Below are 18,581 nucleotides of genomic sequence, written 5' to 3'. Positions count from 1 at the left end.
CACCACTCATGCTGGTGCATGTAAAAAAAAAAAAAAAGTGCTCTGAGGGGCATGCAAATGTGTTTGGAAGTCTAAGTGTGTGTGTGTGTATGCGTGTGCGAGGCTCGTCTGTGTGTATCTGTGTGTGTGTGTGAAGCTCCCACACTGTGTCCATTCATCCTCTGTGGAGAGAGGAGCATCATTTCCACTGACCTTTTCAATCTGGCCTCCAGAAGAGAGTTATGACAACTGAGCCAGCCTTGTGTTCCTCAGTACAATAACACACATCAAAGATGGGAAACAAACAAACAAACAATAACTCTTACCGCAGCCTCAGCACTTCCAATTGCAAATAGGCAATGCAAAACGAACCCAATGAGGTATTCTAAGTAAGAGGGAACGGTACAGTGATGCAATGCTCCAGGAGAGACTAGCTAAGTGCGATGGCTCAGGTGAGAAACACTGTCCTAGGGGTAATGAAGCTGCCTGGGGATGATCAGGTCAGATAAACACAAAAAGGGACAGATTTAGGGCTGCTACTAATAATTTTGGCCATGTAGGAGTTTTTTTTTTTTTTTTGGAGTAATGGGTCAATAAAATGCTAGAAAACAGTAAAAAAAATTTTTTCCAAGTGTCTGGTTTTGCCTGACCCACAGTCCAAAACCCAAAGGTATTCAATTTAAAATTATACAACACAGAGAACAGCAGCAAATCCTCACATAGAAGAGGCTGGAACGAGTTCATGTTTGGGATTTTTTGCTTGACAAATGATGGACACGAACAGTTGACAAATCGTTTCAGCACACGAGAGATTACGGCGCAGGGAGACAGTAAAGACGGTGAGATGGACAGAGAGAGAGAGAGAGAGAGATGTCAGAGACGGAGCAAGAGACAGAGAGTGTACTTGTTATTTAGGAGAGCGTGGATGTCAGCCCATCTGTTGTCCGCAAAAACAAAATCTGCAAGAGGCAGAACAAAGACAGAGATAGAGAGCAAGAGAGAGAGAGAGGGGGGAGAGGACAGTGCACGTGTGTGGGAGTGTGTGTGTCCCTGTGACTGTGCATGTGTGTTCGTATGAGTGCGTGTGTGTATGTGTGAGCCTGTGTGCCTAGACCCCGGGGGAATCTCCTGTACCTGCTAACATGGAGGCGACTGAACAAAGCTGACTGCAGCCAACATGGGAACTCTAATACGCACAGACACACACATATACGCAGGCATCGAGATACACAAGGTGGCAGAAAGATATATAATAGATGGAGGGGGCTGATGTAGCTGGTGTGCAAAGCGCCAGAGCTCCGAGCGCGACTCCAAACCACAGCGAGGCTTCTCCAGCGCTGAGGCCAGCCTGCAACACAAGGAGCAGGAAAAGAAACACTCTTTCCCTCCCTTCCCCTGCTATTCGCCAAAACCCCAATCAGAGAGCACAGCAGACCACAGAGAAAATGCTGCTGATTACATCCTAATACACACAAAGCCAGCAGCTGACACACATATACAAACATGCACGCACACACACTCACACACACACTGATTGCATCCTCTCTGGTGCTCCTCTCTCCTCATCCCTGGTATCGGTTACACGGTTAAGCCACGCTGATCGAGGATCAGTGTTTTTTGGCGCAAGGCAGTGAAAGAGTTCGGGAGCTTAACCTCTAGTCTGAGAGTGGAGAGAAACTGAGGCTCCGGACCCCCGTGCCCCCAGCACAAATAAACAGCTACAACACAAAAATGTCTGGCAGACTCGAAACAATTTCCTGAAGGATCTGTCACTGTGCAGGAGAGACGGGGAGCAGAGGAAGGGGGAAGGAGGTGGGGGGGGGGGGGGGTTGAGTAAGATCTAAGAGGGAGAGAAAATAGGTGGAATGGCATGGCGGAGGGAGAGAAAGATTAAGTTGCAGAAGAAAAAGGGGGAGAGGAAACGAAAGAGAGAAAGACATCGGACCCGTGGGTTTGCGAGGTACAAAATCGTCTACAAAATTGTCAAATCTCTGAGAGAGGCAGCGCAGCCTGAAAGCACGCACAGCACGCATTTATTTGAAGACATTAAGCTTTCTTTTCAGTATCCATCCATCCATCTATCATTGTGTGCAGGCACAAACTCTGACAGCGCACACTTTCACGCCCGTGGGACTCCTGACTGAAAATATTTTGTGCTCAGCTAAGCTACAGTTCTCTTCAATGCGCATTAACAGATGCACAATGCATACAGGAGCTTCTATTACGCAAGCAAATCTGTGCAGAGAGAAGGAGGATGGACGTGTGAGAGCACATTGTGTTTTTTGTGGGAGCATCTATTTGCATGCTAGTGAGAGCTTATGAGTATATATATATATTTGAATTTGCTTATGTGGCTATGTGCTTATTTATGCCTGTGTGTTTGTGCGCACACACGCCTCTTGTGTGTTTGTCTGCTCCCGTTACTGTGTTTGTGTGCCTGTGGTCATGCTGGAATGGAACATGGACATTTTGCCACCGAGCTGAATTCACAGAAACGGGCTTGGTCCTGGCCTGCAGAGCAGTATTTAGACTCTGTATTTATGCGTTGGACGACCACAGCAATCTCTATCACCGCCTTGTGATTCATGTTTGTTTGCTTTGCTCGGCGCTGATTCGATTCCATCAAGGAGCTCCTTTTTTCTCCCTTGCTCCCCCAAAACGCTTTCCGCAGAAATGTTTCACGCCATCCCCGGTCAGAGTTTCATCAGCCGCCCCTCATCGTAGCTGACCAAGCATGCAGTGGTTTCCATAGCGAGGATGCGACATTAAAACTAACAACCTCTATAATTATACATCCATATTTCTCAGATGAGTTTGTGTAAACAAGTCCAGGCTCCAGCTCGGGGAGGCGGACTTCTTGGCAGGCCCTGGCTGAGGGTGCCACTGAATGGCTGTCGGAAAACAAAGCCATTTCAGAGTGTGCCTTGGAAAAGAGAAACCACTGTTCTAGGGACGGTGGAGAGGGAGAGCGCGCTCCATATGAGAGACAGAGAGCTGTGATTTGAGCTTAGCTATTGGCTGGAGAAGAAAGACACCGAGAATATGTGTTGTTGGCAAAGCAGAGGGCAAACAACCTCAGACATCTCAGATGGAAAGGGAAATATGCATTTCCAGAGTGTTTTAGATTATGGGCTGTCATTGTTTTATCCTGCGCTTATGCTGGGTTTTTTTTGTAAAGCAATGCACCACTGTCCGCTACAATTTTCTTTACGGACAATGATGCTCATCTTTTTATGTCTTACATTTACTTTTCCTAATCACCATGCACTCCGCTCCAAACTTGCATCTTTCCAGAAGTCTTGAGATGTCTTCTCTCTCCTTTTGCCTGAAGCTATTTTAGGGCTGCAAAACCACAGAGATGGTTTCTGCACAGCGAATGGAATTAAAGAAAAGCAGGAAGCTGCTTTCAACAACCGAAAAGTTCATAGAGAAGAGAGTCAGCCGGCAAATGAGTTTGTGTTAGCCGAGAGAGTTAAAACGAAAACAAAAATCAACAGTATTGTTGTTTCACGGAGTTTGCTCTGTGGTCTCACGTGGTCTGTGTGCTGAGAGAAGATCTAAGCTATCGGTTAACAAAAATGACTTGTACACAGACTTCCCACAGCACCTACACACACACAAACACACACTCAAACTCCAAACGTGACAGAAAAATAATGGAACGAGAATGGGATGGTTGGAGGAGTGGAAGCGAGGGATGACACCGGAGGAGAGAGTGAGAGACGGGGAGAACTCACACGCAGGATAAAATATTCTAATAAGATAAGCATGGAGCACAGCCGAGGAGGGATGAGTGTCTGCATTTGAAGATGCACGGAGCGGACTAATTGAGATGAATACATGAATATATCAGCTTCATCTAACAGCGATGGGTTCAGCCGTAACCAATGGTTACCATTCACTTGTACAGCCACGTGAGGAGCCCTCCCTCTAAAAGAAAGTCTTCACCCCCTCCCACCGACAACCCCCCCCCCACACACACACACACTCTAAACAAACTCCTCTGTAATAAACGAAAGGCAATAACCAGCGACAATAACGCTGTGCCTGCTAACCCTCTCTGAATGAAATATCCAAAGGAGAAGAAGCAGCGGCAGCCTGGATAGATTTGCAAAGCAAGCAGAAAGTCATATATTACACTGGCACTCTAATAAACACCGGGGCTGTATTCACTCACAGGGGGGGTTAAATCTCCTTATCCCAGGCCATGCTGCTCCGCCGGTCCTAACCTGACCTGTTAGCAGGGCTGACTTTGAAAATGAAATCCGTTAAGGCTTACTGCTTAAAACTCTAATCGGCAACATCAACGACTGTTACTTAAAGTCAATCCACAACTGATTTTCTCTGCAAATCCAATTCTTAAAGCATTCTGGTATTATTGGCACATACTTATATGGTGTGTCTGGTACATAATATATGTCTGGTACATAATTCTTAAGTCATTAAAAAATGATGGCATATAGTGGAACATAATCATAATCAACACGGCATTTAAATAATTTAAAGGTATGAATGAGGTGGCACATTTGATGTGTGAGTGAGTGAATGAAGGGATATAAAATGATAAAACTTCTAACTTCAACTACTCTTATGTTTCTTTCTGGCAGGATATACATCATACCGTTTAAAATAGAACTGATAGAATTGTTTGCCAACTATACTTATTGTTATTTCAGGTTGTGTAGGTGATTTTTAATGTCCACGATGTGCTAAACATGGAATAAAACAATACAGCCTTTATTCTACGCTAACATGCTTGTGGAGGAGTCCTCAAACGCTTACAAAAAGAAAATCTCTTGCACGCAATTAAAATATTTCAGATTTTACCGAGGGAGGTTACCAGATGTTAACAGTTATCATTTCTCTCAAAAAAAAAAATCATTTAATTACAAGTTAGAAATGTGTTGAGTTATTTGCATGTCTATAATCTGACAATCAAAATGCCTTTTGTCTGTTTCAGACGTGCCGCTGACAAATGCAACTGCCTCTTTTTCTAAATGGCTGTGATTTGATTATGGTAATTTTATGTTAACTCTAAAAGATGACATTTAACACTTTTTTTCATAATCAGATTACTGTTATTGCACTGCAACAAATCTAGCCTTAAGCCCTCCAGTGTTTATATATTTATTTGACTGTGTATTTGAGATATATATGTGTTTAATGTCCACGTTCCTGTGCTCACTTGGGTTATTAATGCGACTACCTGCGTGGGAGCACACATGCACACATATGTTGGAGTGTTTACGTCTCTGCAAATGTAGGGCAGGGGAGGATCTTGTGATCTGCTGCAGCCGGGCCAGGGATTTCAACCTTGACCTTCAACGCTCCCAAGGGCAAACAAGAGAATAGGAAGCTGACTTGTAAGGCAAAAGAAGATGGTGGATGTTACATGCCTGCTGCCCAATGGAGGTGGATTCCTTGGAGGGGGGGGGGGTTATTTGGATGTAGAGGTGCACAACGTGTAGGTTGCTGAGCGAAAAAATAATAGTAATTCAGCAGACAGCCCACGCTAAGGCGCATGAATGTTGAGGATATGCAACATGCCTCCTAACCTTAATCCTGTCAGGTGTGAGCGCTGCTGAAAGATCAGCCCACAGTGTCACATGCAGTTTGTCAGATATATTCTTAGGCATTGTTTTTCAGAGACTGGGTCAGCACCCGTGTCTAAACGAGTTAGGGAATAAACAGAGCTTTTCCATTAACACTGTATCCTCTAATAACAAAGTACTTATCAGTCGCTCTGCATTTCCAGAATAAAACAATAGAGCAAGTTGGACTGGATTTACCTGCAAAGTCAAATAAACAAAGCAACATATAAACAGCGTTACTGTTTGCTGCGAGTGGGCATTATATATTTCTCCGAGGCAATCTTCTGGAGGTGAGATAGTGTGCGCTTCACTGCAGCAGTATTCTGTTGGGAAAGTCGGTGTGTGTCAGAGTCTAGGATGGTATACTGAGATGAAGAGTGACAGCTGTCAGGAGGGATCAGGCATACCCTGCCCACTACACAGGAAATCAAGGAAGAGGAAGAGTGCATGACGACAGGCTGCCTCTGTTTACTGCCTCATGGCCTTACCCTTATATAGAACACAGACTCACCGGCCCGGCTAACCACCGAAAACATATCACCAAGCAGTCATGGTACATTATTTCAATGGGGAGCGATTGGGAGAGAAAATGGAGGGACTTTTTTTGGCTCCATTGGGGACGTATAAAGACTGTCTGTATATAATGTGCGTGGGTATGCTTGTCCGTTCTATCTCTTTCCCGCTCTGCTGCTCATTTTCTCCATTATATTTCCTTTGCCTTAAAAGCCTCCTGTCTAAAATCACTTCTCTCCTGACTCTAACCCCTAAACACAGCGCAGCCATTTTCCTCACAAACAGCTCATTCCATATCCTGTGTTTAGACAACGCAATGAAATACAACCAGTTTGTCTGCTCAAACACCAGGGGGGCGGGAAGGTGTATTATATCTGTGTGTGTGCGTGTGTGTGTGTGCATATGGCTTGGGGGTGCTGATGGACAGCACAGACTGGTGCTGGTCTGGGGTTTAGATCAGTGCAGGGTTATCATTACTGACCCCCTGCTGTGTTTCCGTGACCCCCTGTCCGTGGGTTTTGACCTTTAACCCCCCCGTGACTTCTGTCAGAGCTTGATTCAGATAGACAGGACCGAGTGGACGGGATCCCCTGCGGTGACACCAAGGCACGGGACACTCACACACAGCTAAATACACATACACACACACCAGTTGTTGCTTACTTTACCCCACACCTTTTGTTGCTTATTCTACCCCGTGGAAAGAGCAGAAGCAGGGGTGGGAGTGGGGGTTGGGATGATCAAGGAAAAGACAAACGGAGCCGCGGTGTCAGAGTGAAGACCGGGGGTGGACAAGAAAAAGACTGCAAGAAGATTCAATGGAATGTCCACTCCCTATGCATCTTCTTCTCGTCTAAAACAGTGTCTGCCACGTTTGACCGTTAATCAGGCCAGATAAGCCAGGTCTTTATAGGCCGAGCAGATTTACACCGCTCTGCTGACCGGCTGGACCAAATTCCCAGCAGAGACGCTGGGATAACGCACTCACATCTTCTAGGCGGGGATAAGCTGGCCTAAAGGGGCCTTAACACAAACACACACACACACACACACACACACACACAGGAAAAGTGCAGGTGCTCGCTGTTCCTTTCTTGCTTGCTCTCTGAAGAAAACACACACTTATTACTTATTACTAGTTGGAATGATAGATGAAGTGTGTCACGGTGTATGCACTAGCTGCAGTGGAATAAATAAAGCAAGCTCTTCCTATTGCAAAGGACAACACCATTAACATTATACCAAGACAAATACAACATCCGATTACTGCTGACGCGAGAACGTTACAGTATATGAGCTTAATGATGATCTACCATCAGGCCAGATCCTGCACATGCAGCCTCCCCTGACAAGGATTTAAAATTGGCTCTAGTTAAGAGTTCACAGGCTATAGAGCAGGCATATATAACACTGGCATAACACACACGTCATATAGCACAAGAAAATGCTGTAAAAAAGCAAATTCAACCTTAAGTAAAGCTGATGTTTACTCTTTGATGTCGGATCATACTGTAGTCAAGATGCGTGCCCACGCACATGTCACTAATAGAGTAAGTTAAAACATTTATGATGTAATCAGGAGACAATATGTGGAGCAGCCCCGCTACTAGCAGGCTAGGAAACCTTTGAGCAGACGCCGAAAATGCCCAAGGTGTTTTCTAAAGACATGTGGGTGTAATAAAGCTCAAAGAAATATTTCTTAAAGTCCACATGATATGTTGCCACAGGAGCAACCCCCCCACCCCTGCCCGCACCCCCCACCAAAAATTGTCGCTTGATAACATCACAAGCTTCATGCTTCCCTGCATTTTGGCTTTGAGGGAGAGTTCACAAATATCGATTGAACTGCTACAGATCAAAAGAAAAACATATGTGAGACTTAATTTAGTGTAGATTTTTCCTTCTGAGGGAGACGATATAAAGACCAAATTTCTTGCTGTTAGAATAAAACATAACTTGGGTTTCGAGGAGACTTCACTTTATATCTTCGGAAGCATTTCAAAACTTTGAAAGATATTAATTTAAATTGTTCAAATGGGCTTTTTTCCATATTAAAAGATGGGGAGATAGATGTGGAAACTGCTGTATATTTAGAAAGGTTAATTATGTGTTACATGTCAGAGTACATGTAACAATATTCCACATTGTGCTTTATCTTCAAATTTACTTCATAAGAGATGATTAGTGGTTAGTGCTTTATTTCTTATGGCCTGCAGAGCCTCCATTCACTTCTCACTGTGCCAGCAGTTCTTTGGCACGAGGCAGCTTGCTGCATGTTAGTTCAGACATTGACGTCTCTAATGTCACGATCATCTGATCATTTCATTGATTCAATGAGGAATCAATTACACATGTGGCAGAGCTGCCAAATGACAGCATCCCCCGACTGGATCCACCACAACACATGTTGTTAGTTTAGAAAACCATTAAGTGATTCCAGGAAATATAGGAAATGACTAACTAAAGTATGAATTAGAAAAATCCCAAGTAACGTCTAGAATAACACTGTTTTTTTGTATTGTGCTGCAGTTTACTTGCTCCTGCAGCTACCGAGCAGACAAGATGGAGAAACCTTGTCTGGGCTGTCTGATGTTTCATCCCCCCAGATTAACTGTTGCTTTGCACCTGCCAACTCGTGACTTGAATGATAAGGCTGGCGTTATTACATCATTTCTTATGATCAAGCCCAAAACCAACAACACATTAGTCTGGGTCTAAATACTTTCTGAGATCTCTATCATGTCTGCGGCACCTCCCAGCCTATTGGATCCTTTTGAAGACATACAAAGTTTCATTTTCACAACACATAAGTAATTTCCCAAAACAGCTGGAACTGAAGTTTTTTTTTTTTTTAAATCATACATTACTAAACGATGCATTTATTGGGGACTATTTTTAGTTGCGGATTAATACACATTTAGTGCTTTTTAGAAAGTATTTACAGCACCAGAACATTGGTACTGACTCAAAAGACAGTGTCTATGTTGATGTTCATGAAGGAGCATGTCACCCAGTGCAACAGTGTGGCTCATTAATGATTTGTACCAGATGGACAGCAATAAAGGTCTGTGACACAGAGGTATTGGCTACATCTGGCTTTGGGTTCATGCGTCAATGTTGCTGAAACTGATTTCACTGGGTGACAAAATGCCGGCATGTAATTAATGGCAGCTCCTGTATTCATCAGCTTGCAATGACCAAATTGATCGGTATATTATGTATGCATCATTTCACAGCAGTGTCCTGTGGGTGGTTGTAGGCTTTGCCCTTCATATACCAACAGGATACTTGCTAAAAGCGTTTCTGTGGTGACCTACCAGGATGTGCGACATAAGGGGTTCACAATCAGAATTCTCCTCCAGACCTCATCCGCTCCTGACCCTGAAAACACTGTTCATCTGTGCCAGGAGGTTCAACTGTGTTGCCATTTTGACAGTTTCATTCATTCTGTATTGTGATACAGCAGCAAAATATTTTCTTGAGTTTCTTGAAGGAAGCAGAGGACTCTAAAGAATTTTTTTTTTTTTTTTTTTTTACTGGAGTTAGACATTATACATTTTCAGATTTATTTTTAAAAAGTGCTAAAAGTAACATTATCTTATTTCCTTCAGAGGTGTTGTTTGATGTACCCATATATGATCAGGCTCTGCAGCTCTGCTGGCATATAAACAGCTACAAGGCTTAGGTAACACCTACTATCCTGCCAAACTCACACTATTAAAAAATGTAAAACAGATTCAGCTGGATTCTGTTTTGTCGTGCTTTAGGATGACTTATTTCCGTTACATTTTTGAGATTGCACTGGTGATGGAACGCCTATGGCCTCGGCAAAGAAACAGATCCTATCTCAGATGACTCAGAAGACATGATCAACTTAGTAACGGAGCACATAAAAAGTGCTCAGAGAGAGCGTGAGTTAGTGAGACGGCCAACCGCCATCATGGCACACTGATATTTGCCTAACAAAGCAGAGAGCAACAGTAAAGATAGCGCTTCTGTTTTGTTCCTGTTTGAAGCGTTTGGGAATTTGACCTTGAGCATTTTGATTAGTTAATTGCTACGTTAGACAGATTAATCCTCCAAATATATCAAAGCTGCATTTCATACCTTATTTCCTGTGTCAGATGTGGGCAGTGAATGTCAGCAATGAAATCAGGGACACCGAGTTTGAAGCCTGGATGCTCCGCAACTCCCCAGAAGCCTTACCTCCTAATTTTCAGTGAGTCACACTTGACATACATTTACTAACAGTTAAATTACAGTGGTTTTATTATCTCTGAGATACTCTGAAGGGTTTTCAAAATTAATCTTTAATGGCTGTAACCTACGGCCATCCTAAAGTCCTCAGCATGGCACCAAGAGCTGAAACAGAAACAGCAGGAGACTCCAAACTATTCCGTCCACGAGAGGTGGTGCTGGAGGTTGTTCCCAGAGTCCTGCATGGCCTCTGGGTGTTTCCTACACGCCCCCCTCTTAAATATGCATTGCCAGCAGCTCAGCAAAATATCTGTTGGCGTTACAAAGGCTGCTTACCCATAAGTTAGCAAAAATAATTACCGAGAAACAGGGGGAAAAAAGCATGTAAAAAGGGAAGTGTGCACAATATCTACATATTTTTGTAAGAGGACATATTCAGACCATTTAATTCAATATCAGTACAGCCAAACCACAAAGCAAAAACACTCAGTTACAAGTACAGACACTACATTCAAAGTTATTTAAGTATTATCAGTCAAATGCACTGTGTATCATAAGTATTCATTATGCAGACTGGCCTCTTATATAATAATTCTCATGAATTTTCCAGGACATAACCATATCATTTGGTACTAATTACAAGGAAAACAAGACTTTCCCTTGTAGAAAAGCCACATTTAAATCTAAATAAATATTTACTTACTATTCATTTATCATTGGAAACTTTAGTCTGCATATATTTTATGTTGATTTGTTTGCTTGCCTGCAGACATATTTTCCATTTTTGTATGCCCGGCGGACATGCTGTGATTCCTTTCTGGGTTGCACTAAGTAATCTACTGGAATTAATCAAACGGAGGTGTACCAACTGAACATTGTCTCCATTTTCCAAATGCTTAGTACTTCTTTCTTTTCAAGTAATGTCTTGGAAACTATTAGGACATTAATCTGAAATGTGTCCTGAAGTCCTGTAGAACAAAGTGTTACACAATTTGAAAATGATACAGAGTTTGACTGGAAAGGATTTAAATACAAGTACCTCAAATTGTATCTAAGTAAAGGGGCACGTAAGTAAATGTCAGTAAAGATTGTGGGTTTGGATCCCGTGTGACGGACAGCTCTACCTCCCTGAAGGCCATCTACCACTGTGCCATAAGCAAGGCACCGCATCTCCAGCTGTTGCTATGGAGCCGCCGCAGCAGCAGTGGCTGTTAAAACACAGTTCTACTTGGAAACTCACAGGTGTGTCTGTGTGTAACTGAGTGTGAAGCAGATTATTACTCAGACTGCCCAGTCAGGCATGTCTGGTTAAATGAAGGTTAAACAGCTAAATACCAACAATAAATCATCTTTAAGACAAACTTACAGGTGATGTAGTAGTTGACGTTCCTCTTGAACTCCAGGCCCATGTAGTTGGGGCTGAACTCCTGGAATTTGATGGTAAACTTGATGTCCTTCTCCGGCTTGTTGCAGTTGACTAGGACATTAGGATCGAGGACTGTGCTGCAGCTCTCTGCCTGCTCCCTCTTCACCAGGTACAGCTTGTAGAACTCATACTCTCTGCCTTGGTCCGCTTTGGGACAGATGATATCCAGCTTGTCCCCGATGTCTGGGTAGATCACCAGGCCCTTTCCAGCCACAAACCTGGGAGAGAAAAAAAACAGAAGACAAATCGTTACTAACACATAATATAGGAAGTCTGGAAACGCTGCTGCATAATTCAACAACAGTTTATACATTCTTAATACCTTGAGCTATAGGAGTTATGGGTTTAGATTTGTCTGGCATAGGCTTTTAGGCAGAGCTTAGTTAATTTGGCCCCGCAAAAACACTACATGTAGCAGCTTGACACTGTTCAGCGTCAGTCGGCAGAATGCTTCACACAAATCCTATGAAGTTTCTTCTCATACTTGGATCCAAATCAAAGCATACCAAACATTTGCAAGCAGGGAAACAAGATGGCCAAACACAAAATGGCTGCCGCAGAAGTGGCTACAGATAGGATTACGTCCGAAGAATGCCACAGATTCTTTTCTTTTTTCGTATTTTCTGAGATCCATATAAGACCTGTGCTCAACATAATATCTACGCTGCTGCTACTTCAGAGGTCCAAGTTTCTGGGAGAAAACTGTGCGAGGGGGTCACCCGGAAGGTCAAGGCTTCCTGGTTCATCTTCCCTCTGCCATGATCATCTACTGGAGGATTAAGATAATCCATCTGGCCTTACTGTACCTCTCCACCTCGCTCTCTGCTGCCAACTCAATCAGATCAGCGCTTGTTCTCTTTTATTCACTAAAGGTGGGGAACAGGAGGAGACCCACTGTGTGTGTGTAAGTGTGTGTGAAGAGAGGGGGCGGGGGCACACTGAGTACTTGCAGTGTGTTTGGTCAGTGGTGTGTATGTTTATGCACGTCTGCTTGTGTGTGTATGTGTGCAAGTCGGTCAGCAAAATGGGCTGAGGTTGCGGTCTGATGGGGGGGCAGACGGGCTGAATCATTGTTCTGGACTTGTTTGAGGCTTAAAATGTCAACATGGTTCAGCTCTGCTGTCCCAGTTAGCCAAGCATTAACCCAGACAGCCGGACTGACCACGGGTGTGTTTATGTACGTGTGTGTATGTGTGTGTGTGTGTTGTGGTCGCAGACAGCGAGCACAGCAGCGGGGCTATCTGCTAGATCTGCCCATGCCAGCGGATTTAAGCAGGATTTAGCAGCGCGCAATGCATTTGTTGTTCTTTCTGATCCCTCACGTTTAAACAAGACATCAGGGGCTGGGCCCCTCTCCGTCTCTCTCTGTCTCTCCCTTCTTTTTCTCTCAGTGTAATCTCACCTTATCTACAGCCCCTCATTTCATCATCACACACATCATTTCACCACTAAATAACTGACTCTTGAGGCAGGCCCTGGGAAGGGAGGACTCTGATGCCTCCTGAAAGAGACTGATAGAGGAGTGCGTGAGTGTAGGGGGAGCTTATGATCGCCATCCCTCCTCCTCCGATGTTTAACACTGGCAAACGGCCAGCCATTGTAACAAACGATCATTTAGAAAGTCCCATTTTCTGAAGAAATACCCCCCATGAAAATGAACATGATTGGATTAAGACCTTTTCAACATTCATGGCTATTCTTCTTGGACAGGGACATTAACGAATAAATGACTTCATTCACAAAAGAGATAAATGCAACATGAAATTCGCAAAACGGTCAAAATCCTGTCCGTCAGCCCCCCTGGTTTTTAACTAAATATGTTGTGGTGATGTGGATTGGGCCGCTCGTATGAGGCTTGGGACTTGAGAGCGGGTGAGACGTTATTTCCACGCTATTGTCTGCGGCCCATGGGGGTGAGGAGGGGGCTTGGGGGTGAGGGGAGGGGTTGCACTAATTCAAGGGCCGATAAGAGAGAGAACGCGGGGTATCCTTTGTCCTACCTCTCCCAACAATTTGCTGGTTTTCAGCAGCAACACTCTGCATGTGCCCATGTGTGTGTGTATACATGTGTACATATGTTCATGTGTGTGTGTGTGTGTGTGTGTGTGTGTGAGTGTGTGTGAGTGCGTGCACACCGCGCCAGAGTACACGTGCGTGTGTCTATGAAGACATGGACACAATCAGCCTCTAATTGGATCTACAAGATGCATCAGTGAGGCATAAACAAGTTTCCATGGTAACATTAGGCTTTGTTGCTGACCACCCCCTCTCCTCCCCACCTTCTCTCTATTCCTCCCTCTATCCCTCCAATCTCAGCCCCCTCTGTTTCTGCTCCCCAATCTCATTCCCCCTACCTTTATCCTTCCCTCTCATTCACCTCCTCAACATTTCCCTCATTCTGTTTTCTCTCACCCTTCTCCCTCGCCCTCCCCCTCTCGCCACACAAAAAAAACACCTAGAGAAAAACAAGCATGAAACCAGAGGGAAAATAGAAAAACCTGACAAACATCACAATTAGACCTTGATTTGTTTCACTCAACAAGTAGGTGTTTTCTATTTTCTGTTTCTTTGTAGGGAAATTGTTGGCAATTTTTTTTCCAAACATTTTGTTTCAACAGTGTTAAAAATACTTAAAAGCCTGGCTATCAAATAAAACAATGAGCCTTACACCCCACTTCTCAGTTTTACAACCCATTTATTCCATTATCAAAGAGAGCCGCAACAATTTAGATGAATAATTAAGATTTCCAAAATCGTAATATCTTAATATCCCTGAAGGATTTAATCACAAACCGGCCCCTGTCATTGATTCAATTTTCCAAGCAGGCCTCCTAGTTGGCGGTTAGATAGCTATCCTAAGTGAATTCTCCGCTTCTGTTTCCCAGCCTTTGTTAACTGTCTGCTATAATGAGGCTCTGGCTGCTGTGGAGGTCTGGAAGCGCCATCGCAGATGGGAAAGAAGCAACATAAAAGAAATAGGGCAGCAATTAGTGTTTAGCCCAGTTTAAAAGCCCTCCACTTGGCAAGCTGCGGCCCAGCTCCAGTCCAGGATGTGAAACTAAACTGGTGGGCTGGGATTTTGTCTCCCGTTTGTCTCTCTGTTGGCTTAATCAGCGCCACTCCGGTGCTACACACAGCTACGCAATGGAGAGGAGGAGACAAGTGACTGAAGATTATTGTACTTTTGAGAAGGTCGAAAGGGAAAAAAGGGGGGAAAAGGGAGGTTGAATTGCATCTTTCATTCATGTTGTCTGGAGACTTTATAAGACCTGTTGATGAAAGAAGCTTGAGTGCACACAGGAAGAGCCGTGCAGATACAAACGATGTTTCTGGGAAATGACCCCGAACGCGAGAGAGCCTTTATTCCCCTCATGTCAAACGAGGTGGATCTGCCTGAACCAAACAAAATAAAGAGAATCATTTTCAAAACAACCAAATGAGGTTGGTTTTGTTTCATCTGGACGGCTCCACGGCGTACTCAATCCTGTAAAGAGCTTATACAAACAGTCCTACGCTAGAGCACAGCAGAGAGAGAACAGAAAACAACGAAGCAGAGGAAGAGAGAGGCGAGAGGAGAACCCCCTCCTCTCTCTTTTTACATTCCACTGGTGAATATGAGCACATGATCTCACATATGCTACACACACCCCCCCACCTCGCCATACACATACACACACACGGATGTGGGAGCACACAAAAGCACCGTGGGGTGCATCCTGGACCTTCCCAGCCCAACTTCCCAGCCACCCCTATTCAAGCGTCCTGCCCTCACCGACTTTCATATAAAACGCCGCCTACACTAAGGCCCACTCAAAGCCCCTTACAGAGCCTCAAACCAGCCCTTCCCCCAGTGTTCTCCACCCCCGTCCAGTCAACTCAGGCCTCTGCCCCGAGCATAGCACTGGCAGGCAGCCTCGGCCTCTGAATGAATGGGCCCGAGACACAGGAACTGTGAGAGAAAGAGGCAGAGACGGCTCATATCAACAGAATGGTATCAAATTGATTTGTTCCTCCTGAGCAGCAGCATGAACATGCCATACATATCAATTAAAATCAATTATCCTCTACCATGTACACAGGGCAATACATCTCCACCAGGAGGACATGCCAGCTGAGATGCAGGTACTACCTCTTCCACTTGCTGCCTCATTGCTGCGACCCGACATTCAATTTTTCCCTCTTTCTCTCTGGCCTGTGAAGCACCAGAGTGCACCGTGTAAAAACAAACGCACATACATATACACACACAATCATCACCACAACAGGTACTCTATTCCCCTTGCTCTCTGCGTGGTAATTATCACGCCAGGAAAAGTGTTCCCTTACCAATTATCATTTCTCTCTTCCATTATCCACAAAATCAGTGTGGCTGCTTCTTTCCCCTATTATTACACATGACGCTTCCCATACGGCGGACACATTTACAGCCGATTCAGTCACTATTCCATAGGATAGATTTAATGGTTTCTTGTGACACATTGCAATAACCACATGACAGAGCCACACTTAAGTCTGCGAAGAACACAAAGACATGATAGGCAAATAGCATTGTAGTTGAGCTCTATAATATGTATATAGTGGCGAAGACTTTAAGCTGATTCACTAGCCTGAGGCAGTCTACGTTTTGTGTAATCATAGGCTACAAACGCATCCTGTTCTCAGTCAAGTCAATCAATATTAAATAATTATGTGCTTGCCGGGACTGCCTCAGCCTCAAACCGCTTTCAGATCTATCAAGATAGAGCTCACTCGGCCACACAATGGAAACCCTCAAACAGCAGCCTGTGAAATGACTTCCTTCTTGATGTGTGTTTAAGATCCACTGAGGGCTGTTGACACAGTGTGATCATTTCATAGTTGGGAGAGAGGCACGTATCATCAAACTGTCAGTATGTTTGTACAGTTCCAGAGAAATTCGACACATCTGTAATGCTGCCCAGTCACGTGAACTGCTGGCTAGATGACTAACAGATCTGAAACCAGTTCGACCCGTCCTCCTCTCACATATGAAGGAATGGTATGGAAAGGTGAGCTAGTCACAGGTCCTCGCTCGTAGCCGGGGGCCCGACCCGAGTGCTTGTATACATAGCTGGCTTCTGTCAGGCTGTCGCAGGGGAAGATGTTCTTAGGGAGGCCTGACTGTAAACACACACACATAAACACACGCCCCGCTGTGTACACACACCGATTTCCTCACATGTCAAACACAGTAAACAAGTCGCCTCTGTGCTGGTGCAGGCCACACACACATACAGAGACAGAAGAACAAACACAAGGATCCTGAAATTAAGCAAAACAAGGCCCATCTGGCTCCAGAATTGTTTAGCAAAGCAGGAAGGATTTGACCCTTATTATACAAAAGCAGGACAAACTCGCCAACGGGTATGGGTATTGGACAAACTATAAACTCAAGACTCAACACTTGGCAACAGTGACTTGCTGGAAAGCAGAACACTAAGGATTTTCCCTCTGTGCCGTCCCCATTAGAGGGACATAAATGAAGATGTCAGAGGCAAAAAAGACGGACAGAATATCCTGAATTCCACCCTGCAGAGAACTGCTTTTGTACGTGTGAACACAGACACCCTCTCTCTCTCACAGACACACAGACAAACACACACTAGCTTCGGTTAGCTCAGTCAACAGGCTGGCATGCAGAGCAAATCACATTCAGCGTGACTCATAACAGTTGCACACAGGCGAGTTATAGCAGACACACACACACACACACGCGCGCGCACATACGAGCGCCGCTGACACACACCTCTCATGTTCACCAAACAAGCTCAGTATGCTTGCCCTCGATCACTGTCACATGAGGGACTAGCATCACACCATCGGCGGCCGTAATGAGCTAACAAGATGATGCCCAGATGGCCCTGCCACAAGGAGGACAGAAGTGGACGTTGTTACTAGACGAACAGGCTGAAGAGGACTGTTGAGCGAAAGGAGTGTCAGAAGTCATTAGGGAGGAGAAAGATCATAATCTGTTTCTTCTTATGGCCTCTGTGGTTTCTGTCAGTGCCGAGCCCATCCCTCTCTAAGAGCAGGGGAAGTTAAGCGAGCATGGGTGTATGCGGTTGTGATTGAACGTCATCCACGGTATCGCTGACAGCAAGAGAAGGCCCAGACTGGTGCACTCTGCGTCTCCACTTATTCATCCCGGAGCCCAGGGACTGAGCTCTTCCAGCTGGAGAGCTGGGGGAAAGAAGAGACGAGAAGAGAAGAGAAGAGACGAGAAAAGAAGAGACGAGAAGAGAAGAGAAGATTTGGCTAGACGAGAGAGCTTGGGTCAGTTTCAGCCTGAGTTTAGCCCTCATTCTGAGGTTGCTCTTCTGACCCAAACACACACAAGCATCTTTCCTCCTCCCCTAGCTCCTTCCCTGGCCACAACACAACACACACAAATGCAAAAACACACACACATACAGCCAGCTGCCTCCCATCACTGAGGAGCAGCCACAGATGGGCTCTGCATGCTCCGTAAAGATCTCTCCACAGGCCCAGTCTACAGTCGCTGCCAAACCCGCCTGGCCCGAACCCACTATATGTGTGAGCGTGTTTGTGTGACAGTGTGTGCAGATATACGTGTGTCTATACATGCCTGAGTGGGTGACGGTGCGTGTGTGTGTTAGTGTGTGTGACAGCCCGAACGTGCCAGAGTTGGTGTGTGTGTGCGTGTGTGTGTGTGTGTGGTGGTGGGGGGGGCTGGACAGTCGAAGATAGAGGAATCCCCCGGGACCAAGAGCTGCAGAGCAGAGAGTCAAGAGCTGGACCAGGATGCAAGGTTGTAATCAGTGCCGAGCAGAGCAGGAGGGGAGAAAGCAGGAGAACCTCCCAGACAAACAATAGCATCTCTCAAACTCACCCGATTG

General features: G+C 45.0%; 1 protein-coding gene across 1 annotated transcript in view; it reads right to left on the bottom strand.

Annotated features, from left to right (window-relative positions):
• Window positions 1–18,581, bottom strand: part of efnb1 (ephrin-B1) — a 54,999-nt gene that overhangs the window by 19,698 nt on the left and 16,720 nt on the right. Inside the window, exon 2 of the mRNA XM_070836648.1 lies at window positions 11,647–11,924. Within this exon, the coding sequence (XP_070692749.1) occupies window positions 11,647–11,924 (278 nt within the window). The remainder of the gene's footprint in view (window positions 1–11,646; window positions 11,925–18,581) is intronic.

This window comes from Pempheris klunzingeri, chromosome 9 (assembly GCF_042242105.1).
Source record: "Pempheris klunzingeri isolate RE-2024b chromosome 9, fPemKlu1.hap1, whole genome shotgun sequence".
NCBI lineage: Eukaryota > Metazoa > Chordata > Actinopteri > Acropomatiformes > Pempheridae > Pempheris > Pempheris klunzingeri.
The sequence above is the reverse complement of the archived record's forward strand: the minus strand, read 5'-3'. Positions and strand labels throughout refer to the sequence as shown.